This window comes from Sorex araneus, chromosome 3 (genome assembly GCF_027595985.1).
Source record: "Sorex araneus isolate mSorAra2 chromosome 3, mSorAra2.pri, whole genome shotgun sequence".
Taxonomy (NCBI): Eukaryota; Metazoa; Chordata; class Mammalia; order Eulipotyphla; family Soricidae; genus Sorex; species Sorex araneus.
This window is the reverse complement of record NC_073304.1, coordinates 213215840-213243499: the sequence shown is the minus strand read 5'-3', so window position 1 is coordinate 213243499 and position 27660 is coordinate 213215840. Positions and strand designations below refer to the sequence as shown.

At 59.3% G+C, this 27660-nt stretch overlaps 1 protein-coding gene across 1 annotated transcript in view; it reads left to right on the top strand.

Moving 5' to 3' along the window:
- Positions 1–27660, top strand: part of ABCC3 (ATP binding cassette subfamily C member 3) — a 45413-nt gene that overhangs the window by 2938 nt on the left and 14815 nt on the right. The window contains exons 3-26 of the mRNA XM_055132232.1: positions 2907–2982; positions 6392–6425; positions 9657–9834; positions 10141–10266; positions 10454–10591; positions 11479–11604; positions 11783–11844; positions 12844–12972; positions 13080–13271; positions 16720–16897; positions 17009–17170; positions 17572–17664; positions 18581–18784; positions 18883–19029; positions 19338–19425; positions 19683–19749; positions 20339–20465; positions 20539–20715; positions 22966–23133; positions 23364–23547; positions 24795–24909; positions 25040–25187; positions 25291–25498; positions 25763–26073. Coding sequence (XP_054988207.1) covers positions 2907–2982; positions 6392–6425; positions 9657–9834; positions 10141–10266; positions 10454–10591; positions 11479–11604; positions 11783–11844; positions 12844–12972; positions 13080–13271; positions 16720–16897; positions 17009–17170; positions 17572–17664; positions 18581–18784; positions 18883–19029; positions 19338–19425; positions 19683–19749; positions 20339–20465; positions 20539–20715; positions 22966–23133; positions 23364–23547; positions 24795–24909; positions 25040–25187; positions 25291–25498; positions 25763–26073 — 3438 coding nt within the window. The remainder of the gene's footprint in view (positions 1–2906; positions 2983–6391; positions 6426–9656; positions 9835–10140; positions 10267–10453; positions 10592–11478; positions 11605–11782; positions 11845–12843; positions 12973–13079; positions 13272–16719; positions 16898–17008; positions 17171–17571; positions 17665–18580; positions 18785–18882; positions 19030–19337; positions 19426–19682; positions 19750–20338; positions 20466–20538; positions 20716–22965; positions 23134–23363; positions 23548–24794; positions 24910–25039; positions 25188–25290; positions 25499–25762; positions 26074–27660) is intronic.

The following is a 27660-nucleotide window of genomic DNA, read 5'->3' as shown; positions in this document are numbered from 1 at the left end:
ATGTAAAGGGCTGGGGCCCTTGCCCTGGGTGCACCCACCTCCCCGCTCCCCAGCACAGAAGGGAGGGAAGGAGGGAGGGAGGGAGGGAGGGAGGCAGTGAGGAAGGAGAAAAGGGAGGGGAAAGGAGGGAGAGAGGGAAGAAGGGAAGAAGGAGGGAGGGAGGGAGGGAGGGAGGGAGGCAGTGAGGAAGGAGAAAAGGGAGGGGAAAGGAGGGAGAGAGGGAAGAAGGGAAGAAGGAAGGAGGGGTGGAAGGAAGGAAAGAAAGGAGGGAAGGAAAGAGGCAGGGAGGGAGGGAAGGAAAGAGGGAGGAGGGAGGAAGAAGAAAAGGAAGAAGAGAGGAGGGAGGGAGGAGGAAGGAAGGAATGAAGGAGGGAAGGAGGGAGGAAGGAAGGGAAGAGGAAGAAGGGAGGGAGCGAGGAAGGAGGAAGGAAGGAAGGAAGGAAGGAAGGAAGGAAGGAAGGAAGGAAGGAAGGAAGGAAGGAAGGAAGGAAGGGAGGGAGGAAGGAAGGAAGGAAAGAAGGGAGTAGGTAGGTGGGTGGGGTGGCGACTGTGGCCCAGGGTTCCACTGCGGCTGTTTGCTGAGCTCTCTGTGGATCAATCCGTTAGCCTCAGTCCCAACTAAATCTAAGGGGACCCCTGACCCCACGGCTTGTGCACACACACCCCCGAGCTCCATACACCTGTACACACACACACACACCTGTGCACTCACGCACAATGCCCCCCCCCAGGCACCTGTGCACTCCCACTCTGGCCTCACACGCACCCGGCCCTCGTACACACCATATGCTAACACGCAGCGTGGCCTCGCGCACACCTGGCACCCACTCACACGGGGCCTGACAGACACTCCCCACGCACCCATGACGCTCCCGTCTCGGGCTCTCACCTCCCACCCCTGCGGGCCACCAGGGGAGAGTTCTGGGACTGAATTCTGGGGGACTGGCCTGGAACCAAGCTGCCGGGGGTCGGGAGGCCGGAGGCAGCTCTCCTCTGCTGCCCTGCCGCCCAGAGGTCAGGCTGTGAGCCCAGGCTCCGGGTGGGGGGCCCCCAGCCCGGGGCCCTCTGCAATGAGCTGGGCTTCGCGGCCTGAGCCCCAGCCTGGCGCTGCGGCCCTGACCGCTGAGCTGGCCGCCACAGGAGTCTGCGAGCGCGGTGAGGATGCGGGAGGCCGGTTAGAAGGTTAGAAGGCGGTCGAGGGGGTGTTTGGTCTCCTCCCGGGTTTGCAGGTCTCCCCTCTCCCCACAGGCCTGATCGCCTCCCCCTGGCCAGCCTCGCACCCCTTCCCCGTCCCAGGGAGCCGCCAAGCCCCGCCCCGCCGGGCCCCTCTGCTCCCCTGCTGTCCCCTGCTTTGCTTCGGCGCACCCCGTTCGGACATTCCCCAGCTGTGTGACTTGGACAGAGCACTCGCCCTCACTGGGCTCCAGCTGGGCTTCCTGGGTTTCCGGGGGGGGCCCCCACCCTTCAGGTTCTAGCCGTTTCGGGAGGTTGAGCCTCAGGCCCAGACTCTGTTTAGGGGCCTCTGAGCTTGGGGAATCCCGAGTTAGCCGGGATCGTGAGTGGCCAGGGTTTCGTCTCAGTGGGCACTGGGAAACGGGTGTGCACAGGCGGTGGGCACACACACAGCTGGGGACCGGGCATGAAAGACCCCACCCGGAAGCTCAGTCCTTCCTGCCCCTCCCAGAGTCCCAGCTGGGGGCCGCGTGGCTGGCACCGGGCACCTCTGATCCCTGAGTTTCTGGTTTTGCTGGGAGGTTTCCTTCCCTCTGGCCCCAGCTGGCTCCTGCCCAGCCCGGCTGCTCCCCCACAGCCCCTAAACCCAGGTCCCGAGACCTCGGGAGGAAGTGAGTCAGGGAAGCGGCGTTTGAGAGGGGCTTTGCCAGGCCAGCCTGTCAGCCCCGGACAGGGGGCAAACGGTCTTCCGAGCACCCCGGGCTGAGCCCCCTGGGCTTAGGCTGCCGGAGGCAAGATGGGAGCCACAGGAGGGGGCTAGGGGAGAGGGGCTGAAATGTGGGCGTCCTGCCCGCCAGGCCCCTCCCCCTCCGGGGGATTGGGTGTCGCCTGCCAACTGGCTCTGCAGGTTTCCTGGCTGCCTGCACCCCAGCTAGTCTGGGGTCCTGTGCTCGCCGCCCCCTCCCCTCTGCTGGAGGAAGTCTCGGGGAGGCAGATGTCCACCCCTTAGCTGCTGTTTGATGTTCGGTTCGGTTCGGTTTGGAGTCACACCCCACGGTGCTCAGGGGACCATGTGGTGGTGGGGATGACACCCAGGCCTCTCACCCATGCACCTGAGCCATCTCCCAGGGCCTGAAAGGAGATTGTTGCAGGTTTGAGGGGAGGGGGGCGCTCGTGGGTCCCCTCCCCCACAAGGTGGGACGCCTGCGCGGAGGCCTGGCAGAGCTGGACCAAGTGCCCAAGGCAGGGGGCTCAGAGCCGCCCGTGGAAACTGAGGCTGGACACTCTGCCTCAGGAGGAGGCTCTTCGGAGCCTTGGGGAGAGACTCTCGGACCCTTTCCAGAAGGAGCCAGGTCCCAGGCAGCCAGGCTGCTGCCCCCCGCCCACTCCACCCCCCCCCCCCCCCCCCGCAGCGAGCCTGCCCCGGGTCAGAGGGCGCCCTCGCTCTTTCTACACCTCCCTTTCTGCTGAGATAAATGTGCTTGTCAGTTGATCCCTTTTCTGCACCGCACAGGATTAAGGAAGTAATTTCTTTTCTCACAAGCATGCTTGTCAACAGTCTCAGACCCAGGCTTGGGGTGGGGGCAGGGAGGCAGTGCTGAAAAGCCCTGACCGGGCTGGGGGCCAGCTGGGGCTGACAGCAGGTGCCGGGGTCCCGACCCCCCACCTGCCCTGTACCCCCTGGGGGGCCGACAGGGGTTTCAGCCTCTGAGTGACCCCCTTCTGGGCTCCAGACCTTCTGCCTTATCGGCCCCATCCAGTTGGTTAATCGCATTATTGAGGAAGTGGTGGTTGCTGTGCAGCCCGTGGGTGCCGATGTGGGGCGGGCGCTGTGGGCCCAGCTCTGACCTGAGAGCCCACACTAGGCTCCTCGGAATGAGAATGGGGAGAGCTTTAAGGGGCTGGCAGGGAGCCTCGGGGGCGGAGAGGGGGTCCAGGAAAGCACCTCCACAGACCTCACTCCTGTCCTTGACTTTGAGTCAGAGATACCTTTGGGAGCCAGGACCTCGGCCTGTGTGAGTGAGACGGGGATGCCGGACTCTGTTTTTTTTTTTTTTTTTTTTTTTGCTTTTTGGGTCACACCTGGCAATGCTCAGGGGTTCCTCCTGGCTCTGCACTCAGGAATTACTCCTGGCGATGCTCAGGGGACCATATGAGATTTTGGGAATCGAACCCGGGTCTGTCGCTGTGCAAGGCAAACGCCCTCCCCGCTGTGCTGTCGCTCCAGCCCCCAAGGGATGCCGGACTCTTGAACACCACCGTTCATTTGCTCAGCAGCTAAGAGCGGGCCTGGGGATGGCTCAGTGGGTAGCTCGGAGGGAGCGTTGGACCCAGAGATAGCACGTGGCCTTGAGTTTGATCCCTGGCAATCCCCAAGATGGCACGACCCACTGCTTATCTGTTTTTTCCCTTTCTGGGTCTCTCCCGGCAGTGATGGAGGCGGTTCCCTGCAGGATTGGGGGCTGGCTGGGTGGTTGTGGGCGACTGACCTCAGGGTCCCACACGCCAAGCTGTGCTCCTGCCCCTTGGGCCAGCTCCAGGCCGGCACCGGCTTCCCTGAAGGGAGGAGCCCGGGCTGGACCTGGCGTGTTGGGGGACGGAACAGCCCTCTGAGCGCTCACAGCCCCACACTGCCTCGTGGCTCCTGGCATCACGCGCAGAATGTCTGTGAAACCGATCCAAGCTTGAAAGGACTCTGATCTCCAACACCCCCCACCCCCCCCCCCCCCGCCCAGGCACGGCCCTGGGTGAGCCTAGGTGCTTTCCTGTGTGTCTGCTCCTCACCTCGCCCCGCCGGGTTGCTGGCAGGCTGCTCTCCTCCTTCCCATCACTCACAGGTGGGGCACGTGGAGATGAAGGTCCAGCAAGGTCACGGTGCTCGCTCCACCCGCCTCCCCCCATTCCGTGGGGCTCTCTGTGGGCTTCTGCTCTTCTCTGTGGCCACTCACTCGCCGCCTGCCTTCTCCTGGCACACACAGCCGGTGGTCCTGCCTCTCCCTCGGCTCAGCTCCAGAGCGCCCACCCCCCAACTCCCTTGGCTGTGCAATGCACACACCATTCGTTCCTGCCTGGCGTAGGGCTGGGGGTGGTGGGGGGTGTGGGTAGGAGAGAAGAGGAGTAGGAGACGAGCCAGCCGTGTCTGTCCTCAAGGCCCCCACACTTTGCCCTCGGAGACAGGTGCAGGGCCCAAGGGTAAGGGTTGGGGAGTGACCCCACCTGGGGTCTTGGGCTGAGAGTCTGTCCCAGCTCCATACGGCCCAGATGGACTTGGACCCGTTTCCCCAGCAGGTACATCCAGCTGTCTCTCTGTTTACTCTGTGTGTGTGTGTGTGAGAGAGAGAGAGACAGAGAGAGAGAGAGAGTGTGTGTGTGTATTTCATTCATCTGCTCTCTCTCTCTCTGCAAACCAGTCCTCACCAAAATCCTTTCTCTCTGCTTCTAGAAATCCTGAAACAACCCAGTAATCATTATGTAAGTTCACTCTTAAGATATCAGAGATATAAGGAGCCTTTATTGCCCTGTGAGAAGTCATTGACTACTGAGTACACACATACTAATGCAGAAACCAGCCTTTATCAGAGGGCGGCGAATCCTAGAAAGACTTCTTGTAGGAGGTTAGGCTTGGGTTGAGCTCAGAGAGTTGGGAAGGGTATCATTATCACTATCATCACTGTCATCCCGTTGCTCATCGATTTGCTCGAGCGGGCACCAATAACGTCTCCGTTGTGAGACTTGTTGTTGCAGTTTTTGGCATACCGAATACACCACAGGTAGCTTGCCAGGCTCTGCTGTGTGGGCGAGATACTCTCGGTTGCTTGCCAGGTTCTCCTAGAGGGGTGGAAAAATCGAACCCGGGTCGGCTGTGTGCAAGACAAATGCCCTACCGCTATGCTATCGCTCCAGCCCCAAGTTAAGCCAGGTAGTCTAATGAAGACAAATTCAGACTTCCAATTTTGGTTTTGTTTTTCATTTTAATTAAATATTCTTTTTTTTTTTTTTTTGCTTTTTGGGTCACACCTGGCGGTGCTCAAGGGACCATATGGGATGCTGGGATTTGAACCCGGGTCGACCGAGTGCAAGGCAAATGTCCTACCCACTGTGCTATCGCTCCAGCCCCCTTAATTAAATATTCTTGAGATAGGCCATTACAAAGCTGCTCATGATTGGGTTTCAGTCATACAATGACCCCACACCCATCCCTCCACCAGTGTACATTCCCCACCACTGATGTCCCCCATTTTCCTCCCACCATCTCCCGATGCCCTGCCCCCACCCCCCACCAGCCTGCCTCTATGGTAGGCACTTTTCTTCTTTCTCTCGGTCTCTCCTCTTGTGCATTATGGTTTGTAATACAGATCCTAAGAGTTCATCGTGCTTGTTCAGGGCATTCCGTATTTTTATTGGGAAACAGCTGGAGTAAGTAACTTGATTAACTGGGTGGCAGCTTTGAGGTGCAGACATGACTGCCAAAGCCTCCAGAAGTACAGAGAGGTAGGGCGAGGTAGCCCATCCCAACCCTGACAAAGCCTGGAGATTTCAGTCACAAAACTCACATATCTGAATTTTAGCAGACTATCTCAGTAAGTCCGTCCCAAGATGGTCTGACTGGGGCCATGGGGGCAATTTTGGATTGTGGAAGCAAGTGTCTGCCAGGAAGGGTTCCGCCTGGGCGGGCACCAGGCTGATCTCCACGCCTCACTCCCCGGTTTACCTTGGTCTGGTCAGCCTTGTTCAGGTCCAAGATTAACTGATTTTTGATCTCTTTTGACATTTATTTATGGATCTCTGAAGCAAGGCTGGTAGAAGAGCTTACATGGTGGTGCTGGAATTGGTTTGTGGGGGTGACTGCTGGTGCTTCCAGGAGTATAGTTAAGTCGGGGGAGGTAGCCCACCCCAACTCAAGAAAGCCTGGAGATTTCAGTCACAAAACCCGCATATCTGAACTTTCGTTTTTGTTTTTGTTTTTGTTTTGGCTTTTGGGGTCACACCCAGCGATGCGCAAGGCTTACTCCTGGCTTTGCACTCAGGAATTACTCCTGGTGGGCATATCTGAACTTTCAACAGGTTAATATCTCTGCTAGGTCCGTCCTGAGATGGTAGAAGCTGGCCAGGGGCATGCAACAGTTTTGGTTTATGGGAGCAAGAAGCTGCCAGGAGCTCTGCTTAGACGAGCACCAGTCTGACCTGCCCTCCCTCTGACTTACCCTGCTCTGTTCAGCCTTGTGCGGGTCCGAGATTAACCGCCGCTTTTGATCTCTTTCGAGATTTACTTATGGGTCTCTGAAGCAAGGCCAATAAATGAACTTGTATAGTTGAGCTGGAGGTGGTTTGTGGGCGTGGCTCCCACTTACCTGACTTTCGGTCCTTTAATTTCTTGGGAAACTTGGTCTCGAGTTGCTGAGGTCTGGCCAGAGGCACATCGGCAAGTTTGGGGTTTCAGGAAGCCCAGAAGTCACCATCAGGCTGCTGAGGCACTCGCCCCGCTGGTATAGGTTGACCTGCTGGCGGCACCCCACCCTCCAGTTTTGTCTTTTTTAAGAACAGGAATGCAACTCCAGTTTGGTCCCTGGCACCACACATAGGCACCCCAGCACTGCCAGGGTTGACCCCTGCATGAAACCAGGACTGTTTCCTGAGCATTGCCAGGTGTGACCCCAATGCTCCCACCCCCCCACCCCAAATAAAAAATAAAAAAGAACAATTCTTCCAGGCATGCTTTATCAGAAGATGGCAGAAATGTGTGTGCCAACGAAGTAAGGGAGTCTAGTCAAGACGGAGAAGATGAGAGATTTAGAAAATTGGACCCACCCTAGGCAGGAAGCCCAGAACTGCAGGCAGGCATGAAGGCAGACCGAGAGAAATTCACCGGTGGGGGTCAGGGGAAACAGGGGACAGGCCCTCCGGGGCAGGGGTGGAACAGGCAAATAACTGCTTGCATTTGGGCCAGTAGCAGAACTTCTGAGTTCTGTGTGTGGGTGAGTTGGGGAAGACTCACTGATAAATACATAAAAAGTAAAAAAATAATAATTGGGGGCGTGGCATGCAGGCCAGCACGGCAGGCCAGCGCCCTCCTCACTGGGCTCTCTCTCTCTCTCTCTCTCTCTCTCTCTCTCTCTCTCTCTCTCGTCCTCTCTCTCATTCTCTCTCTCGTCCTCTCTCTCGTTATCTCTCTCTCGTCCATCATTCTCTCTCTCATCCTCTCTCTCTCTCATTCTCTCTCTCGTCCTCTCATTCTCTCTCTCATCCTCTCTCTCATCCTCTCTCTCATTCTCTCTCTCATTCTCTCTCTCTCGTCCTCTCTCTCATTCTCTCTCTCGTCCTCTCTCTCTGGCCTCATGGCTTTCTCAAAATGTGCGTGGGCTGGAGTTGGGTTTTCCCTGGTCCTTATTTCTATTTTCAACGTCTATTGCTATGCAGGAAAGGAGAAAAAGGTTGGCCCAAGGGTGGCCTTAGTTGGAAACAATTCCCAGGAACATGCGTGTTAGTGTGTTTTCTTCCATCTTTTTGCAAAGTTGTTTGGTACAAAGACGAGAGAGGGGGGCTCAGTGGCCTTGCCAAACTCCAGACTCTCGGTGGTGACACGCTGGGAGGGTCCCGTGCAAACCTGGGCAGAGCCACCGCAGCGGTGAAACCCACAAAGGCGTCTCCGTACGGGCTCCTTTGAACTCCCCCGCCCCCAGAGCAAGGTAGGAGCGGTGTGGGTGTGAGGGGGCAGGGCCTCCCCGTCTGAGAGAAGAGGCGATACAGGCTCCGGGGAATTCTCACCTTTCTGTGAGAAAGTCTGAAAGCAGAAGTGGGTGCTGCATCGTGTGCTTTGATGGACAAAACAACCCCAGGCTGGGGACGTGGCTTGGCCCGGGAGCACTTGGCTTGTGTGTGTGAGCCTGGATTCTATCCGCCATGGCAAGAAGATAAATAAAAATCGTCCTTGGTTGGGGACAGGGCAGTGGTACAGCGGGTAGGGCGTTGGCCTTGCACGCAACCAACCCAGGTTTGATCCTGGCACCCTGTAGGGCTCCCCGAGCCCTCTGGGAGTGACTCCTGAGCACAGAGCCAAGTGTGGCCCAAAGCCCCCCAGCTCCCAGATCACCATCCCGAAAGGGCCAGAGAGCCCCACGCGCTGAACTCTGCATGTGGGTGACCCCATTTCCACCCTTGGCACTACAGAGTCCCCTGAGCACTGCCAGGGAGCACCTGAGCATGGTGGGTATAACCCAAAGACCGAAAAAGGGAAGTAGGGTGGGGAGGTAAGGGAAGGAGGGAGGCAAGGGAGGGGGGAAGGGAGGAAAACTAGAAAACAGATAAATAGATTAGCCGCCCCAAGCTGACGGGCCTGTCCAGGAACTCACCATTGAGGAAGTGACCTCCTTCCCACGGTTTCACTCCATCAGGACAGACAGCAGCGGGCCAGCACCCGCCTCAGGACTCACGCTCTCTCTCTCTTTCTCTCTCTCTCTCTTCTGTCTTTCTCTCTCCTCTCTCTCTCCCCTTTCTCTCCTCTCTTTCCTCTCTCCTCTCTTTCCTCTTTCCTCTCTCTTTCTCTCTCTCCTCTCTCTCTCTTCTGTCTTTCTCTCTCTTCTCTCTCCTCTCTCTCCCCTTTCTCTCCTCTTTCCTCTCTCCTCTCTCTCTTCTCTCCTCTCTCTCCTTTCTCTCTCCTTTCTCTATCTCCTATCTTTCTCTCTCCTCTCTCTCTCCTCTATCTCCTCTCTCTCCTCTCTTTCTCTCTCTCCTATCTCTCTCCTCTCTTTTTCTCTCCTCTCTCTCTTCTCTCTCTCCTCTCTATATCTCTCCTCTCTTTCTCTCTCCTCTCTCCCTTCTCTCTTTCTCTCCCTTCTCTCTCCTCTCTTTCTCTCCCTTCTCTCTCTCCTCTTTATCTCTCTCCTCTCTCTCCTCTCTTTTCCCTCTCTCTCGCCTCTCTTTCTCTCTCTTCTCTCTCCTATCTCTCTCCTCTCTCTCTTCTCTCTCTTTCTCTCTCTCTCTCTCTCTTTCTCTCTCTCTCTCTCGCCAGAGAGAGACTCTTTGGACAGGGATGGACACTGACAGACTCTGGCTGGGGCATGGGGCACATTTTTGTTTATTTATCTTACTTTTGGGGCCACACTCAGCAATGCTCAGGGCTTACTCGTGTCTCTGCACTCAGGAATCACTCCGGGTGGTGCTCGGGGAACCATATATAACCTGGGTGCCAGGGATTGAACCCAGGCCGGCTGCGTGTGTGCAAGGCAAACGCCCTACCTGCTGTGCTATCGCTCCAGCCCTGGGTACATTTTTCTTGACCTTCCGTTCTCCCTCAGTGAGGGAGAGAGGGAGCCGGTGGGAGTCGGCCCCCTGGAGCAGCCGCAGCCTCCCCAGGCACCTGGCCACATGACCCCCCCCAATAAAACTCTCTTCCGGTCCCAAGAGGGCTCTGAGGGCTGCAGCCCCGTCCCTGGAGGGAGGTCCCGAGGAGGCAGGTGGTACATCGAACGTCCTCTTTGTCCCTAGGACTCTAATCTGTCCCTGCACGCGGACACCCCGGACCTCACGCCCTGCTTCCAGAACTCGCTGCTGGCCTGGGTGCCCTGCATTTACCTGTGGACCGCCCTGCCCTGCTACCTGCTCTACCTGCGACACCACCGCCAGGGCTACATCAGCCTCTCCCTCCTGTCCCGGATCAAGACGGTCAGGGGCTCCCGGGGCGGGCCGGGGGGTCCTGTAGAGGGGGGGCAGAGCCGTCATGTCAGAGGGTGGGGTCCCCCAGGCTTGCCCCACCTGCCACTCGGGGTTATGGGCCCCGGCCATCTGGCCAGCAGCCATGTGGGACCTTTCGTGCTCACTCTCCCCTGGAGAAGCTTCCAGTTAGGCCCAGCCCTGCCCACTGGCCGGGGCCCGGGGAAGCGCCAGTGGCTGCAGGAACAAAAGCGGCTCCCGTGGGTCCTGTACCCTACCCTGGGTCGTGCACGTGCCAACGCGGTGCCCTGTTGGCAGGTCTTGGGCCTCCTGCTGTGGTGTGTGTCCTGGGCTGACCTCTTCTACTCCTTCCATGGCCTGGTTCACGGCCGGGCTCCGGCCCCCGTCTTCTTCGTCACCCCTTTGGTGGTGGGCATCACCATGGTCAGTGCGGGGCCTGGGGTTCTGTGGCGGGGTGAGGGTCTGCAGTGAGTGGTGCGATCTCGATGCGGGGGTGGGGTGGGGGGGAGCAGGGTCTTGGGGACACAGCAGTGGGAAGGGGACGGGCACCAGCCCAGGCCCCCGAGGCCCCCTGCGTTCCACGGGCCCGCTCTGTCCCTGCCGCCTGCAGCTGCTGGCCACCCTGCTGATCCAGTACGAGCGGCTGCAGGGGGTGCAGTCCTCGGGGGTGCTCATCATCTTCTGGTTCCTGTGTGTGCTCTGTGCCATCGTGCCCTTCCGCTCCAAGATCCTCTCTGCCCAGGCCGAGGTAAGCCTGCGTGCTGCAGCCCGTGTCAGCGACACTGCCCCTACCGCGGGGAGGTGGGAGGTGCCCCTCTGCCTCCCACGGGCCCCCAGGGGTCGATTCTCTGCCCAGAAACTGACCAGACTTGGGGGGGGGGCAGTGCAAGCAGAGGAAAGGGGCGAGACTCCCCCACCCCGTGCCAGATGCAACTGAGGCTCCTGTTGGTACCCCCTGTGAGCACACGTGTGCAGACACGCACGGAGCTCCCGTGCCCATCCACAAGCCCCAGCGCCACTTCCTCCTGCTTCCCTCCACCTTCTGCAGTCCCTGACCTTCCCTGTCATGGGGGCGGTGGGGCGGGTGCAGGTGGGCTCAGTAGGGTCTCCGAGCCCGGTCTGGAGAAACACCGCCTTCATGACGTTGCACCAATCGCATAACCTTGGGGAACCCCATTTCCTTGGCAGCAGTGTGGCAGCGTAGAGCCCCGAGCTTGGGGAGGGCTGGATGGGGCCGTGCGGCAGAGCTGGCTGTGATGTCTGGGGAGTGAAGGTCCTCCTGGAACACACGCGCGCACACGCACATGCACGCATGCACTCACGCATGCACACACGCACGCATGCACACACACATGCACACACATACACACATGCACTCACGCACACATGCACACATACATGCACGCACGCACATACGCACACACATGCATGCACACACGCATGCACTCATGCACATACGCACACACGCATGCACTCACGCACGCACGCACACACATACGCATGCACTCACGCACGCACACACATGCATGCACGCACGCACCCCTTCCCATCTCTCAGACTCCTCTTCGGGGTGGGTGAGGGGCCTCAGGGGGCCCAGGACAGCAGGCCTGACTCCCCCTCCTCGCCATCCCACAGGGCCACATCTCGGAGCCTTTCCGCTTCACCACCTTCTACCTCTACTTCGCCCTGGTGCTCTCGGCCCTGATCCTGTCGTGCTTCCGGGAAGAGGCACCGTTTTTCTCCCCGAAGAACACAGACCCAGTGAGTCTCCCCAGGCCTGGGCCGGTGCTGGGGTTTCCTCGCTCAGCCCCGTGGGCCTGCAGCCGTGCCCTCCGCTCTCCCGGGGCTCTACCCTGATCCCCCGAGGGGGCCGCCCCCTTCCCGGCTGCGGCCTCCGCATCCTCATCCACCACCCCCCTCTCTTTCTCTTGCCTTCTAGAATCCCTGCCCGGAGAACAGAGCGAGCTTCCTGTCTCGCCTGTCCTTCTGGTGGTTCACAAAGTGAGTCAGCCCAGTCCGGACCAGAGGAGGGGAGAGGGAGGGGTGGGGAGGGAAGGAGGGGACAGGGAGGAGGGGAGAGGGGAGGAGGGGACAGGGAAGAGGGAGGAGGGAGGAGGGGACAGGGAGGGGTGGGGAGGGAAGGAGGGGAGAGGGAGGAGGGGGGAGGGAGGAGGGAGGAGGGAGGAGGGAGGAAGGGAGAGGGAGGAGGGGACAGGGAGGAGGGAGGAGGGAGGAGGGAGGAAGGGAGAGGGAGGAGGGGACAGGGAGGAGGGAGGAGGGAGGAGGGAGGAAGGGAGAGGGAGGAGGGGACAGGGAGGAGGGAGGAGGGAGGAGGGAGGAAGGGAGAGGGAGGAGGGGACAGGGAGGAGGGAGGAGGGAGGAAGGGAGAGGGAGGAGGGGACAGGGAGGAGGGAGGAGGGAGGAGGGAGGAAGGGAGAGGGAGGAGGGGACAGGGAGGAGGGAGGAGGGAAGAGGGAGGAAGGGGTGGGTGGGAGGTTCAGTGGATCTGAGAAGATAGGCCTGGCTGCCCTAAGAGTGCATGAGCGCAGTGCCCACACACACACACACACACACACACACACACACTCTCACAGCAGACCCTGGGCCAGTGGAACCTGTCTGCTGGCTGGACGCGGGCCTGAGCCCTGCAGAGCTCCCGCCCAGGCCGCTGGCCAGCCTGCACCTGGCCGCCGTGGGGGCAGGCCCCGGCCTGGGGACAGGGTCAGGGACTGGGCTCTACTGGCGGCCTGTCCTCTCCTTGGCTGCCCGTCCGAGCCAGCGGGAGAATCATGTCTGAGACTGGCTGACCGCTCATGAGCTGACTCACCTGACGAGGGCCCTGGTGGGGACTCCAGACAAACCCCCCCCCCCAGGTTCCCCGCCCCCTCCCCCAGCTTCGCCTGGGCCCAAGCAGCCAGGGCGTAGGGCGGTCAGCTGGGGAGGACTCCGAGAGGGACCGCCTCTCCTCCTGGGGACCCCACGCTCTGCCTGTCGGGTCAGGATGGCCATCCTTGGCTACCGGCGCCCCCTGGAGGAGCGAGACCTCTGGTCCCTGAACACGGAGGACCGTTCCCAGGACGTGGTCCCCAGGCTGCTGGAGGCCTGGGAGCAGCAAAGGCGGGCAGTTCGGTGAGCACTCCGCGTCCGCGCCCAGCACCCAGCCTGTCCTGGTCCCCCCCCACCCCCTCCCCCCTGAGCCCAAGGCTTCCACTCACTGCCCCTTCCTCCCGCTCCAGACCCAAGGCTGCGGGGGCCCCTGGAAAGCTGGTTTCCGGGGAGGACGAGGAGCTGCTGGGGCCCCGGGCCAGGCGCCAAGAGCCCTCCTTTCTGCGGGCCCTGGTGGCCACCTTCGGCCCCACACTCCTCCTCAGCAGCGTCTTCAAGCTCTTCCAGGACCTGCTCAACTTCGTCAACCCACAGCTGCTCAGGTCTCTGCTCAGGCCTCCCCACTCCGAGGGGGGGAGGGTGCGATGGGGGAGGGAAGCAGCAGCGGGGGGGGGCTCTCCCTCTCCACACCAGAGGGCACAACCCAGAAGGAGGATCGTCACGTAGGGAGAAGAGTGCCAGCCCGGGCTAGAGAGGGACAGCGTAGGGAGGCAGCTGCCAGCCTTGCCCCCTCCAACCTCGGTTCATACCCGGCACTGTATAGACCCCCGAGTGCTCCACGGGGCACACAGGGGCACAGGGTGAGAAATAGCCCCCAGCAACACCGGGTGTGACCCAACACACTCCCCTGCAAAGGAGTCCCAGACCAGAAAGCCCCGTCTCCCGTTACTGTGTGACCCTTCACACACACATACACACACACACACACACACACACACACACACACACACACACACACACGCATGCACGGGCACACACACATGCATGCACGCACTGTTTGCTGGGTTTGTACTGTGTGCCAGGTACCATGCTGGAGATGTTTACAGGGACTCTCTCTCTCTCTCTCTCTGAATTCTCCCTCATAGTCCTAGAGAGGAGCCCCTAATTTTCTCTAAATGATGAAAGAGGGAAAAAAATAACTTGAATGAGGAACCAGTCTCAGAGAGGTGAAGTGACTGGCTCACAGACCCACAGCAGGAAAGCTGGGTTTGCATCCAGCCCCAGGACTTGTGTCCCTGTCACACTAGCGGCCTGAACGGAAAGGCTGTAAGCAGGCAGAGAGATGGCCCCAAGGGCTGGAAGGCACTCTCTCTCTCTCTCTCTCTCTCTCTCTCTCTCTCTCTCTCTCTCTCTGCATGCGGAAGGCGAGCCTCAGTCCCGGGCTCTGTGCGGTCATTCCCCAAGCAGCACTGGGCACGATGCCTGAACACCCGGCCTGGAGGAGCTCCAGAGCACTGTGGGGTGATTAGGGTGGGATGGGGAGGCAACACGAAGGGATGGAGAGAAGAGCTGTCTAGGGCCAGAGAGATAGGTCAGTGGGTAGGGCGCCTGTCTGGCATGAGGCTGAGCTAGTTCGATCCCTGGATCCCTGGATGGTCTCCTGATCAGGAGTGATCCCTGAGCACAGAGCCAGGAGTAACCCCCGAGCTTACTCCTCCTGCTGGGTGTGAACTCACACAGACACACACACACACACACACACACACACACACACACACACACAGGAGCTGAGGGGCCCAACAGCCTTTGCCTGTCCATTTATCCATTTCATCCATCCATCAACATTTGCTGGGCCTTCCTGGAAGGGCGGTGGACCCAAGGGACCCAGCGCTTAATAAAGAGATGGTCTTGGGTCTGGGGGGAGAAACCAGTATGAACAGCATTCAGGGTAAGTGTGGGAAATGCCAGCCAGCCATGGGAGGGCCCTCCTTGCCAACGGGAAGGACAGGCAGGCACAGTTGACCTGGTGAGGAAGGAGGGCCAAGTCCAGCCCAGGCCAAATCAAAGAGACTGGAAGCAGCGGTGTGACTCCCGGAGCCCAGGTGTTCTGAATGCGGGAAGTGAGTGGGGGGGGGCTCGGGAGGGGCTCTGGAAGGCATCTCGCAAAGACCTCCTCCCGGAGATAGGGGGATGGCAGGCAGGGTGGCAGATGGAAGTGTGTCCGCCAGGTGAGATGGGGCCTGAGGCCAGGGTAGAGAAGGCACCACTGGGAGGTGGGGGTCAAGGGGGTGGCGGGGAGCAGCCAGGGTCCTGGGGCTGCCCTGGGGGAGTAGCTGTGATGGAGCTTTGGCTTAGGGGCAGCACAAGATGGTGAGCTGGGGCTGGAGCGACAGCACAGCGGGGAGGGCGCTTGCCTTGCACGTGGCCGACCTGAGTTTGGTCCCCGGCATCCCATAGGGTCCCCTGAGCACCGCCAGGAGTAACTCCTGAGTGCAGAGCCAGGAGTAACCCCTGAGCGTCACTGGGTGTGACCCAAAAAGAAAAAAGAAAAAAAGATGGTGAGCGGGACGGGAGTCGGGGCACCCCTGTGGGGAGATAGCCACGCTGGAGCTCCCATTTGCAGGGGTGAGTGCGCCCAGAGAGCCTCCGGACAGGGCAGGCAGGAGCGGAAGACAGACTCGGAGGGGCCTGAACCAAACAAGGAACCCGCAGTGGGGAGCAGCACCCCGAGAAAGCTTCCTGTGGGGTGTGGCTGCTGGCAGGCACATGGGCAAGGTGACACTTGGCATCGGTCAGTAACGCTGTCACAAGTTGAGCCGGAGGGGGGCTCCCAGTGGGGAGCCAGGGCCAAGGGGTCTCGAAGTGCCCTGTTAAAGGAAGTTGATATGATTCCCACAACAGCTGTCACCGGTGGCCACAGGTGAGGTGGCTTCAAACGCTGTCTCTTCCCCGGGGCTGAGGGAGAGCGTCTTCCGGAGGGTCTGAAGGAGAACTGTCCCCGCGGGTTCCCCCTCCTGCCTCAGGCTTGTCGCCATACCACCTCCCTCCCTAGCCAGCTCCCAGCCCTCCTTTTTCCAGCGTCCATGCGCAAAGCACCCTATCCGTCTTTTTTTGGGGGGAGGGGTGGAGGGTCACACCCGGCGATGCTCAGGGCCTACTCCTGGCTCTGCACTCAGGAATTACTCCTGGTGGCGCTCTGGGAACTATATGGGATGCCCTGGGTGGGCCGTGTGTAAGACAGACGCCTACCTGCTGTACTGTCGCTCCGGCCTCACTGAACTTTCACACCTGCAAAGACCCTCTTTGCAAGAGAGGCACGGGCCCAGCTCCCAGGGCCAGCACTCGAGGGCCTCTGTTAGCGGGGGACCCCTTTCCCCCCCACCGCAGAAGGGACCTGGTTCCTGCTGTGGAGCTGTTCCAGGGGGTCGAAGAGAGATGGGGCATAACAAATCCCAGCGGGGGAAGAGGTGGCTGCCGAGATCTGGGGGGCGGTGGGAGGGGGAAGGGGAAGGGAAAGGGCAAGGAGGGAGCCTGTTTCTGAGGCGGTGGATGGAAGCCAGCCAGCGTGGAGTCGGGGAAGGTGGGGTGCTGCAGAGTGGGGGGCAGGGGGTGGCCGCCAAGGTGGGTCCCGAGAAGGAGAGAGAGAAAGAAAGAGGAGAGAGAGCAGGAGGGTGGAAAGAGGCTCAGAAGCAGCACGGATGAGGCACTGATAGAACGGATTGGAAGGCTGAGGGGCGGGGGGACGGGGGCCCAAGAGAAGGTGTGGGGAGGCCTAACCCTCCCACCTGTGGCCGTCGGTCCTGCCACCAGGCCCAAGAGGCACAAAAAACACCTGGTGAAGGAGGTTATTGGAGTCCGAGGAAGGTAGGTGAAGGGAGGAAGGAGCAAGGATGGAGAGTCCGTGTAGGGGGGGCAGGGGCAGGGGGACAGCACCCCCGCCCCCACCTCTGCACTCCCAGAGGGATCAGAGGCAGAGGGAGGGCGAGGAGGGCAGTCAGGGGAGCGGCTGGGGGGCGCCCCGCCTCGAACGCCTCTTTCCCTCCCTTCCAGCGTCCTGATCCGGTTCATCTCGGACCCCACGGCCCCCGGCTGGTTCGGCTACCTGGTGGCCGGGCTGATGTTCCTGTGCTCCATGGCGCAGACTGTGTTCGTGAACCAGCACTTCCACCTGGTCTTCACCCTGGGGATGAGGCTGCGGACTGGGATCCAGGGAGTCATCTACAGGAAGGTCAGCCGCAGCGGGGACGGACACGGGGACACAGCCAGCGAGGGGGGGGGTGCCCTTCCTGGCTGAGTCTTTAACCCGCCCCGCCCCATTCCCCCTGCCCCGCCCCCGCAGGCCCTGCTCATCTCTAACTCTGCCCGACGCAACTTCACGGTGGGGGAGATGGTCAATCTGATGTCGGTGGACGCGCAGCGCCTCATGGACCTCACCCCCATGCTCAACCTGCTGTGGTCAGCGCCCCTGCAGATTGTCCTGGCGGTCTACTTCCTCTGGCAGGTAGCCTCCCCCGCCCCACCCATGCCCTCTGCCCCACCCACTGACCTGTACCCACAGAAGGGACAAGAGGGGGTCTGCAGAGGGGCTGACAGGGGTGACCAGAACTGCCCGCCGAGAGACCAGGGTAAGGGGGACAGGCTGGTGGGCGGGTGGACCCTCGCTGTCCTCCTTCCCAGGCTCGGGTTGGGGCCAGGGGGCTCCGCTGTCCGTCCCTGTCAGCCGCGGCTGGTGTTCTACTTGCCTTCTCAGAATCTCTGCTCTCGGAGGACTCTCTGTTTGACCGGCCGCAGACCTTCTTGCCCCTCCCCGCGTGCCCATAGGCCCTCGGCGTGCCTCGCTTTGTGCCTTTCTGCGTGACGTCTCTCTCCATCCTCCTGATTCCCTGATCTCCGCTTCCTCAGAACCTGGGCCCCTCCGTGCTGGCAGGATTTGCCTTCATGCTCTTGCTGATCCCCTTCAACGGAGCAGTGACCATGAAGATGCGAGCCTTGCAGGTGGGTGCCCCCGAGGGGTGGAGGGACACTGTGGGGATTTGAGGGGGAGGAGGGTACAACCACCCTGACAATTCTTACTTTCCTCCTCCCCATTTCCCCTGTCGCTGAGTCCAGGGGCTCTTAGCATCAGTTACACCCCAGCCTACCCAGACAGAGGGGCTAACCCAAATCTGGCCGGGAGGAGGGGGGGCTTCCAGCCTATATCTGGGGGCACGGGGCGGTGTCAAGGAGTTTCTCCCACCACTCTGATAGTGGACATATTTGGCCCATTCTGTATTTGCACACGTTCACTGACATCCTCGGCAGTGTCCTGTGGTACACAAGCATCGTCTAACTCCCGCGGTTCCTGCGTATCCCGGTCCCCCACCAGCCTGTGGCCAGGTTTCTGCCGCTCTGACTGTCGTCTCTCCCCCAGAGCAAGGGCTCTCTTCCTGCCTCTGGGTTCCCGCACACTCTGTTCCCAGGAACGTGCTTTCCCCTTCCTGGTTTTCCCGGGCCTCACCTCATTGATGTCTTCAGAGCACGCACGCGTGCTGGTTTGTGACGTGCTCCTGCAGGTCGCCGCTTGCTCCCTCACTGCCTCCTGGGTCAGATCCTCCACCTGACGGCCCTGGTTCTCCCTTCGCCACCCCCCCCCCCCACACACACACACAAGGCCAGGCGCCGAGCAGATGCACCACACACAGGGCGGGGACGAATGCGTGAATTTAGGGTGCCATGCCCGGGGCTCCGGATCTGGGAGCAGTCAGGGATCTGGAGCCTCGGGGATGCCTAGTTGAGGGGACACACAGCCTGGGAACGAGGGGAAGAAGAGGCCCTCCCCACCGAGAGCCAGCGGGGCGGGGGTGGGGGTGGGGCTGGGTACCGGGGTGGCAGGGGAGCGGGGGCGGAGAGGCCACTTCCACTCTCGCTGCAGGTGGAGCAGATGAAGTTCAAGGACTCGCGCATCAAGCTGATGGGCGAGATCCTGGCGGGCATCAAGGTCCTGAAGTTCTACGCCTGGGAGGCCAGCTTCTTGGAGCAGGTGGAGCAGCTCCGCCAGGAGGAGCTCCGGCTGCTGCGTCAGTACTCCTACCTGCAAGCCACGACCGCCCTCACCTGGCTCTTCGCCCCCTTCCTGGTGAGGCCCCCCGCCCTGGCGCCTGGGGCTGCCGGGGGGCAGGGGGAGACCCCCCCGCCAGTGGCACCCCGACTCCTCGCCCCACTCCGCCCACCCAGGTGACGTTCATTAGCCTCGGCACGTACGTGCTGGTGGACCAGAGCCACGTGCTGGATGCTGAGAAGGTCTTCGTGTCCGTGTCCCTGTTCTACCTCCTCAAGATCCCCCTCAACATGCTGCCCCAGATGGTCAGCTTCCTGGTCCAGGTAAGGGGGGCAGGGGGCTGGGGCCGCCTGCTGAATGGGGTGGGCGCCCCCTCAGGTCAGGGGCGGACACACTCGGTGAGAGGAGGGGTGTCTTGAAGCCCCAAACGTGTGGCTGTCCCAGGGTCCAGGGAGTCAGGAGGTCAGACCGGGTTTGGGGAACCCGAGTCTGGAGACGCCCCTCTTCTTATACCACCTGGACTCTACCCTTGGCGACGGGGAGGGGGGACCCCAGGGGCCACCAAGGACAGAAGGAGGTGGGGCAGGAAGAGCAGACTTGATCCCGCCTGCCCCCCGCCCCCTCCCCACAGAGCACCGTGTCTCTGAGACGCATCCAGAGTTTCCTAAACCAGGACGAACTGGACTTCCAGTGTGTGGAGAGGAAGCGCATCTCCCCAGGTCCAGCCCTGCCCTGCCCGCGGGGGGCCTCCTAACTCCCCTCCCCTCTTTCCATGGCTCCTCGGTGTCCCCTCCGTGCACCCCCTCTTCTCCTGCCTCCGGGGCGCCTGTCCCACTCTTCCTGTCCCTTCACTCCAACCCCACACACACTGCCTTCCCCCAGGGGCCTCTTCCTCCAGTGCTCCTCCTCCGCTCCTCCCCCTGAGCCCCTGCTCTGCTCCCCCTGAGCCCCAACGCTGCCCACATTGTTCCTCCAGGTTTCGCCATCACCGTAGACCGCGGCACCTTCACCTGGGCCCAGGACCTGCCCCCCACTCTGCACAGGTACAGCTCCTCCCTCCCTTCTCCACTGTGCAGGGAGGTGGAAGCGCAAATCGACGGCAGAGCTACCCTAACACACACACAGCCCTGCGCACACACACACCCCTGCACTCGCACCCCTACATGCACACCCCTGTACAAATACCCCTACACACACATGACTGCACATATACCTCAGTCCAAGTATATGCCTGTGTACACATGCCTCTGCACACACACCCCTGCACACACGCTCCAGAACATACCCACTACTGCACACACGCACCCCTGCATACACACACCCCTGCACACATACCCCTACATACACACTTCCCTAAACACCCCTACATACACATACACTTACAAACACACCCCTGTATACATACACCCTACATAGACATGTGTGCGTACACACACCCCTACACACACACACACACACACACACACACACACTCACTCTCACATCCACATTCACACACCACCCTTGCCTTTGGCCTGGAAATGAAGAAAGGCCTCAGCTCGCCAGGGAGGAGGCCTGGACCCCTGCTGGAATGTGGGGGACCAGACACCTGGTCACTGGCTCTGACGGGGCATCTGCTCTCCTTGCCCCCAGCCTGGACATCCAGGTGCCCAAAGGAGCACTGGTGGCCGTGGTGGGGCCTGTGGGCTGTGGGAAGTCCTCCCTGGTGAGCGCCTTGCTGGGAGAGATGGAGAGGCTGGAAGGCCAGGTGTCCGTCAAGGTAGCGCTGGGGGCGCCGGGGCGGGCGGCGTGGCGGGCCCTGAGGAAGCCCCAGGGATCTCTCCCGTGGCCAGGGCTCCGTGGCCTACGTGCCCCAGCAGGCCTGGATCCAGAACGGCACCCTGCGGGAGAACGTGCTCTTCGGCCGCGCCCTGGACTCCGAGCGCTACCAGAGGGCCCTGGAGGCCTCTGCCCTGCTTCCCGACCTGGCCCTGCTGTCCGGTGGGGACCAGACTGAGATTGGAGAGAAGGTAGAGTGGCCCCTCCTGTCCCCTGGGGACTCCGCTGTTCCTGCCGCCCCCCTCGGCCCAGCCCGGGCTCGTCCGTCCACTCGCTCACTCTCTCGTCCACTCCCGTTCTTCACTCCCTCCCTCCCTCACCACTTCACTCCCTCACTCTTTCCCTCACTCCATTTATTCCCTCCCTCCCTCACTGTTTCACTCATGCATCCATGCGCTCCCTCATTCTTTCACTCACTCATTCACCCCTTTACTCATTCACTCACTCAATCCTTCACTCACCCCTTCACTCATTCATTCACCCACTCCCTCACTCCTTCACTCACTTCGTCATTCTTTCACTCAATCATTTGCTCATTCTGTCACTCACTCCTTCACTTACTCATTCACTCATTCTGTTGTTCATTCATTCATTCACTCATCCATTCCTTCACTTCCCCGTTCATTCATTCCCTCATTCATTCACTCACTTATTCATTCCCTCATTGACTCACTCATGTAAGATCAGGCCAGCTCTGTGCTCGCCACTGGGGAGGCCCATCAGAGAAGGCTGACTGGTGAACGGGTATGGGCTGCTGACTGTCCTCCAGCCAGTCTGGAGGCCTGCACTGCAGACAGGAGGGGTGCTACAGGGGGAGCTGTACTGTAGCACTATTGTCCAGTTGTTCATTGATTTGCTAGAGCAGGCACCAGTAACGTCTCCATTGTGAGACTTGTTATTACCGTTTTTGGCATATCGAATACGCCATGGGGAGCTTGCCAGGCTCTGCCATGTGTGCGGGATACTCTCAGTAGCTTGCTGGGCTCTCCGAGAGGGGCGGAGGAATTGAACTCGGGTCAGCTGCATGGAAAGCAAACACCCGACCCGCTGTGCTATCGCTCTAGTCCGCAGGGGTGGAAAACATTCAGGTTTGGAGGATAGGCTAGATGCTGTGGGAGCTCTACCCAGTGGTGCACAGGGAGCCATGTGGTATTGAGGTACCAGAGAGGAGTCCATGACTTTGCACATGCCAGGGATGTGCTCGACTATGTTGAGCCACATTTCAGGTTCTGGAAAAGTATCACTTTTCTTTTCTTTTCTTTTCTTTTCTTTTCTTTTCTTTTCTTTTCTTTTCTTTTCTTTTCTTTTCTTTTCTTTTCTTTTTCTTTCTCTTCTTTTCTTTTCTTTTCTTTTCTTTTCTTTTCTTGTCACACTCGGCAATGCTCAGGGCTTACTCCTGGCTCTGCACTCATGAATTACTCCTGGCGGTGCTCGGGGGACCATATGGGATGCTGGGAATTGAACCTGGGTCAGCCACATGCAAGGCAAATGCCCTACCCACTGTGCTATCGCTCCAGCCCCAAAGTATCACTTTTCAAGCTGGATCTTCATGGATGAAGATTAACTCCTGATCTATCCAGCCAGCCAGCAGATTTCATCACGTTCCTAATCTAGGTCAGCACTGACTAAAATCACTGCCTTAGACTAGCCTGCGCTAGGAGGCAAAGGGATGACAAAAGCCTTTAGCACTTTAGGTAAGTGCTGTGGGGGAAGGCGGCCAGTATAAGACCGGGACAGGCCGTCAGAATGTTGGGCAAATGTGTGTAGGTGCAAGAAGGGGAGCTGGGAGTGAGGGGGGTGGGGGAGGAGGACCATGTCAGGGGCCAGAGCACCTGGACTGGGGCGGAGAAGGCCCACCACCATCTCTGAGATCCCCCGAGACCCAGAATGAAATGAAAGGATACAGAGGCTGGAGAGCTAATACAGTGCAGAGGGCATATTTTTAGGGGGGGGGATCTCTTTTTTCTAATTTTTTAAAATTTTATAAAATAGCTCACAATATTTGATTACCTTTAATATTCAAACACCAATCCCACCACCATTACACCTTCCCACCACCATATTTCAGATGTTTCCATTAGTGTGTAGGGCATTTGATTTGCATGCTGCCAACCTGGATTCCTTCCCTGGTACCCCATAAGGTCCCCCAGTCCCACCAGGAGTGATCCCTGAGCGCCTCTGGATGTGGCCCCAAAACCAACCAACCAAAAAAGAGGCAAAAAAGCGTCAGGGAAATGCGCAGGGTGCCGGGTGGTGGCACGGGGTGGAGGGATGTCGGGGGGTCGGGAGAGGCCTCAGACCCTCCGACCCTTCTCTGTGGCCAGGGCAAAGCGTGCCCTTGGAGGTCTGCTTTGCTCAGGACAGGGGACAAGCCTGTCCCTGCTCTCCCTGGCCTGCCCGCCTGCCTCCCTCTTACCCAGTCCTGCCCCCACTTGGTCCAGGGCATCAACCTGTCGGGGGGCCAGAAGCAGCGGATCAGCCTGGCGCGAGCTGTCTACAGCGACGCTGACGTCTTCCTGCTGGACGACCCGCTGTCGGCCGTGGATGCCCATGTGGCCAAGCATATCTTCGACCGAGTCATTGGGCCTGAAGGGCTGCTGGCCAGCAAGGTGAGGGCGGCGGGGTGCCAAGGGGAGCTGGAGGTAGATTGCAGGAAGATTGGGGTGCTGAGCTTAAAGACGCTGAGCCAGATACGGGGTGGAGGGAAGCAGTGGGAGTAGGACAGTGGGGGAGTCACGGGGGTGCTTCTCCGTGCTCCTTGGCCCCCTGGTGCTGGCTGTGCAGTGTCAGGCTTAGTGCTTCGGACCATGGGAGCCAATCCCCTGCCATCTCTGCCCAGACCCGGGTTCTGGTGACACACAACCTCAGCTTCCTGCCCCAGACGGACTTGGTCATCATGCTAGCCCACGGGCAGGTCATGGAGGTGGGCTCCTACTCCACCCTGCTGCTGGGCCACGGCTCCTTCGCCAGCTTCCTGCGCAGCTCCATGCCCGAAGAGGAGCAGCAGACGGACAGCAGGACCGGTACTCCCAGCCCCCGCATCCTGCTTGTTTGGGAACCTCTGAGTGTTTCGGGGCAGACACAGTATGTCCCGGGAGGTGCGGGGACCCCTGGATCATCTTCATGATGGACGCCACCACTAAGGAGAGCAGACTGTCTGAGTAAACCCCTCCCCTGCCCTCACTGGCTGGTCTCCCAGCGGCTGGACAGGGCGTGGCCTTTGGTGCACACAGCCAGACTGGGCTCCAGCTTGCACAGCAAGGGTGTGTCACAGGGGAGCCGCTGGGCAGATACGCAAGTTCTTGGAAAACTTACGTTATCAACAACAATTTTCGATGATTGCTACGGGAACGAGTAGAGACTTTGAGGTTGATCAGTGAGCAGCACTCCAGGCCTGGGCAAGAGAGTGGGGCAAAGTCTCTGGACGTTAGAGCTTGCGAAACCCAGTTCCAAGCCCAGAGCCCCAAACTCAGGCTGACCCACAGGCCTTCCCCTGGGTGAGCCTCCTGCCCCACACGCAGCGGCAAGTCTTGAAGATCATAAGGTGCCCCTTGCCGGGCACTTGTCTCACATTTTTTCCTATAGTTCCCACAATAGCACACTGACTATTGAGGCCGTTTCCCCCCTTTGCACACACTGCTGATATCATGCAGTGGGACCGAGGGTTGGAAGCTCAGTCAGGCTGAGTCCCCACCCTAACCCCTCTATGGGCATTCCCTTCTCTCTAGTCCTGAGGGGAAGTGTGTCTTGCTGTTGAACCTAACTCTTGCCACCTCTTTCAGGCCCTCTAGAGCCAGAGAAATGGAACAGACATAATGTGCTTGCCTTGCATGCTGCCAACCCAAGTTCAAATCCCCAGGACTGCATGGGGTTCCCAAAATATTGCATAGGGGTCATTCCTAGGTACAAGCACCGCTGGGTGTGTCCCAAAACACACACACACACACACACAATTGTATTGTCATTATCCTTGTTCTCACCTTCACACCTTTTTTTTTTCTCTTTTTGGGTCACACCTGGCGATGCGCAGGGGTTACTCCTGGCTCATGCACTCAGGAATTACTCCTGGCGGTGCTCGGGGGACCGTTTGGGATGCTAGGATCAGCCGCGTGCAAGGCAAACGCCCTACCCGCTGTGCTGTCGCTCCAGCCCCACTCTCCTTCACTCTTTCCTGTCTCTCTCATGCTTATCCCTGCCTTTGGGGTGGGGTTCAGAGGTGGTAGGAGGTTGGCGGATGAGCGGACTGACCTTCCTCTCACCGCACTGCCCTCCTTAGAGGATGCAGAGGACAAGGAGGTGCCACTGAATGAAGATGCACTCAGCAATCACACAGACCCAACTGGTACCGAGCACACGAGGTGCAAGGCTCAGAAGCCACTTGGGAGGTGAGTGCCTGCATTGGGGCTCCTCCAGTCCTGCCAGGTGGGGTACAGGTGAAGGGTCTCCTCCTGGGCTCCTGGTCTGGGGGCTTCCCAGAGGCCCCCCACCTCAGGACTTGACAAGCTGCCTCCACAGGCAGCAGAGTGCCCCGTCCTCAGACGGGCAGGCCCCGGGTCAGCCTCTGACCCAGAGATGCCCGAGTCCCCCGGAGAAGGTAGCACAGACCACAGAGGCGAAGGCGAGTGGGATGCTGACCCAGGAGGAGAAGACGGAGACAGGCGCGGTGAGCAGGGCGGGGCGGAGTGGGCTGCAGAGGGGGGGAGCAGGCTCCCACGGGGGCAGGGGGCCCTGGGACTCCTCTGCCCCTGACCACTACGGCCATGCAGGTGAAGCTGAGTGTGTTTGTGGACTACGCCAAGGCCATGGGGCCCTGGACCACACTGGCCGCCTTTGTGTTCCTTGCCACTCAAAGCGTGTTGAGCATCGGGGCCAACGTGTGGCTCAGTGACTGGACCAACGAAGCTGCGCAAGGCGGTCAGCAGAACAGCACCTCTACGAGGCTGGGCATCTACGCCACACTGGGCTTCCTAGAGGGTGAGTCCAGTCACCTTCAGGTGGTCCCTGGATATTTCCTCACTGCTGGGTGGCAGGGTGCCCCCAATCAGGCACTTACCTCTGAGCCTTTCGCGCCCATCCCAGCTCTTGCCTAGACCCAGGACTTCCTTTCCTCTGGGTCTCTCTTGCAGTCAGTGCTCACCTGGGGCTCCCCACTACCTGGAAACCGCCCCCCCCACCGCCACCGCAGGCCCCGTGCCCCTCCCCGCCTCCAGGAAAGCCACAGGCCCTCTGCTCCTGCAGGGATCTTTGTGTTGCTGGGGTCCTTCACGATGGCGACGGGCACCATCGAGGCGGCACGCTCGCTCCACCAGGCGCTGCTGCACAACATGATGCACTTGCCGCAGTCCTTCTTTGACACCACACCCTCCGGCCGAATCCTCAACCGCTTTGCCAAGGACATCCAAGTCATCGACGAGGTCCTGGGGCTCACCCTCCTCACGCTGCTCTGTACCACCTTCAACTCACTCTTCACCCTTGTGCTCATCACGGCCAGCACGCCGCTCTTCATTGTGGTCATCCTGCCCCTGGCTGGGTTCTACACCTTCGTGCAGGTGAACAGCAGAGCTTGGAGGCGTGGTTTTAGAGGGGCAAGGGATGTAATGGGGCGTGGCTTTGCTGGGCCTGGTATACCGGGGCGTGGCTTTCGGGGGGGCATGGTTTTTACTGGGCGTGGCCTTGGTATTTGTAGGGGGCGTGGTTTACTGGGCGTGGCCTCATTGGGATGTGGTTTTTTTTTTTACTGAGGCGTGGCTTTCCTGGGCCTGAATCTGTGTGGGCTGGGCAGAGAGTGGTCCAACTCGTGCCTGGCAACTGTGTTTTGCCGAGGGTGGTAGACCCGGCTGTCCTTTCCTGAAAATGCATTCTCCTCATCTGGAAAGTAGAACTGGCCTTACAAGTTTGTTGCCAGGGCAAAGCAACCCCTTATAAGGGGTTGGAGAGATAGCTTCAAAGGGCTGGGCACAGGCTGGAGGTCAAGCTTCGATCCCCAATCACCACTGAATCCACCCTGATCCCTGCTGGATGTGGCTTCCAAACAAAAATAGAATGAAATCCTAGTGCACTGTGACTGGTCCCGGAACTCTCTGCCCCAAGCTCCAGCAAATGTGAGCGCTTGGAGACAGATTATCCTTGGCTTCTCTTTAAACATACCTGAAATAGTATGTGTGTGTGTCTTTAACAGAGGGATTGATCACGTTCAGATACAGCCAACCATAAGAAGCTTTTGTCTTACCGCACATTGTTTCTCTATAAACCAGTCCCTTGAGGAAGGTCATGCCAAGGCGGATGGAAACTCAGCCCCTCTATGCCCCCCCACCCTCGTTCTGGGCCATGTGGTGTAGCACAGAGATTTGCCAACCACGTGCGGGATGGCCTGCTCTTCTCACAAGGCAAGGGATAGAAGCTGAGGCTCCAGCTGAATGAAGATAACGTTTAAACACTGCGCGGTGGGAAGCTATTTAAGGAAAAAGATGTAGGGTTAGAGCAATAGTACAGTGGGTATAACACTTGCCTTGCACGTGTCTGACCCAACTTCAATCACCCCATGTGGTCCTCTGTGTTCTGTCAGGAGTAATCCCTGAGAGCAGAACCAGGAGTAAGCCCTGAGCACCACTGGGTATGCCCCACCCAAAGAAACAAATAATAAAAGATGAAGATTATACAAATATGCAAAGATTAGAAGCTGGAGAGGTAGTATGACGGATGGGGTGCATGCCTTGCATCTGGCTGACCTGGGTTTGATTCCCAGCATCCCATGTGGTCCTCTGAGAACTCTCATGAGTATTTCCTGAGTGCAGAACTGGGAGTAAGCTCTGAGCACAGCTGGGGTTGCCCACCAACAAATAATTTAAAATGAAAGCTTATTAAAAAAAAAAGTGCAAAAGCAGGGGCTAGAGAGATAGTATAGTGAGTAGAATGCTTTGCACATGACCAAACCAGGTTTGAGAACAAACCCCCAAAATTACAAAAAATATCCAGAAATATCTGTAAATATATTTACAGATATTTCTGGATATTTTTTGTAATTTTTATATATTTTTGGTATTTTGATATTTTTATATATTTTTATATATATATATAATGAAAACCCAGGAATGGCTAAGTGGCAAAAAGTGCCTGATCTGCAAGCATAAGACTGC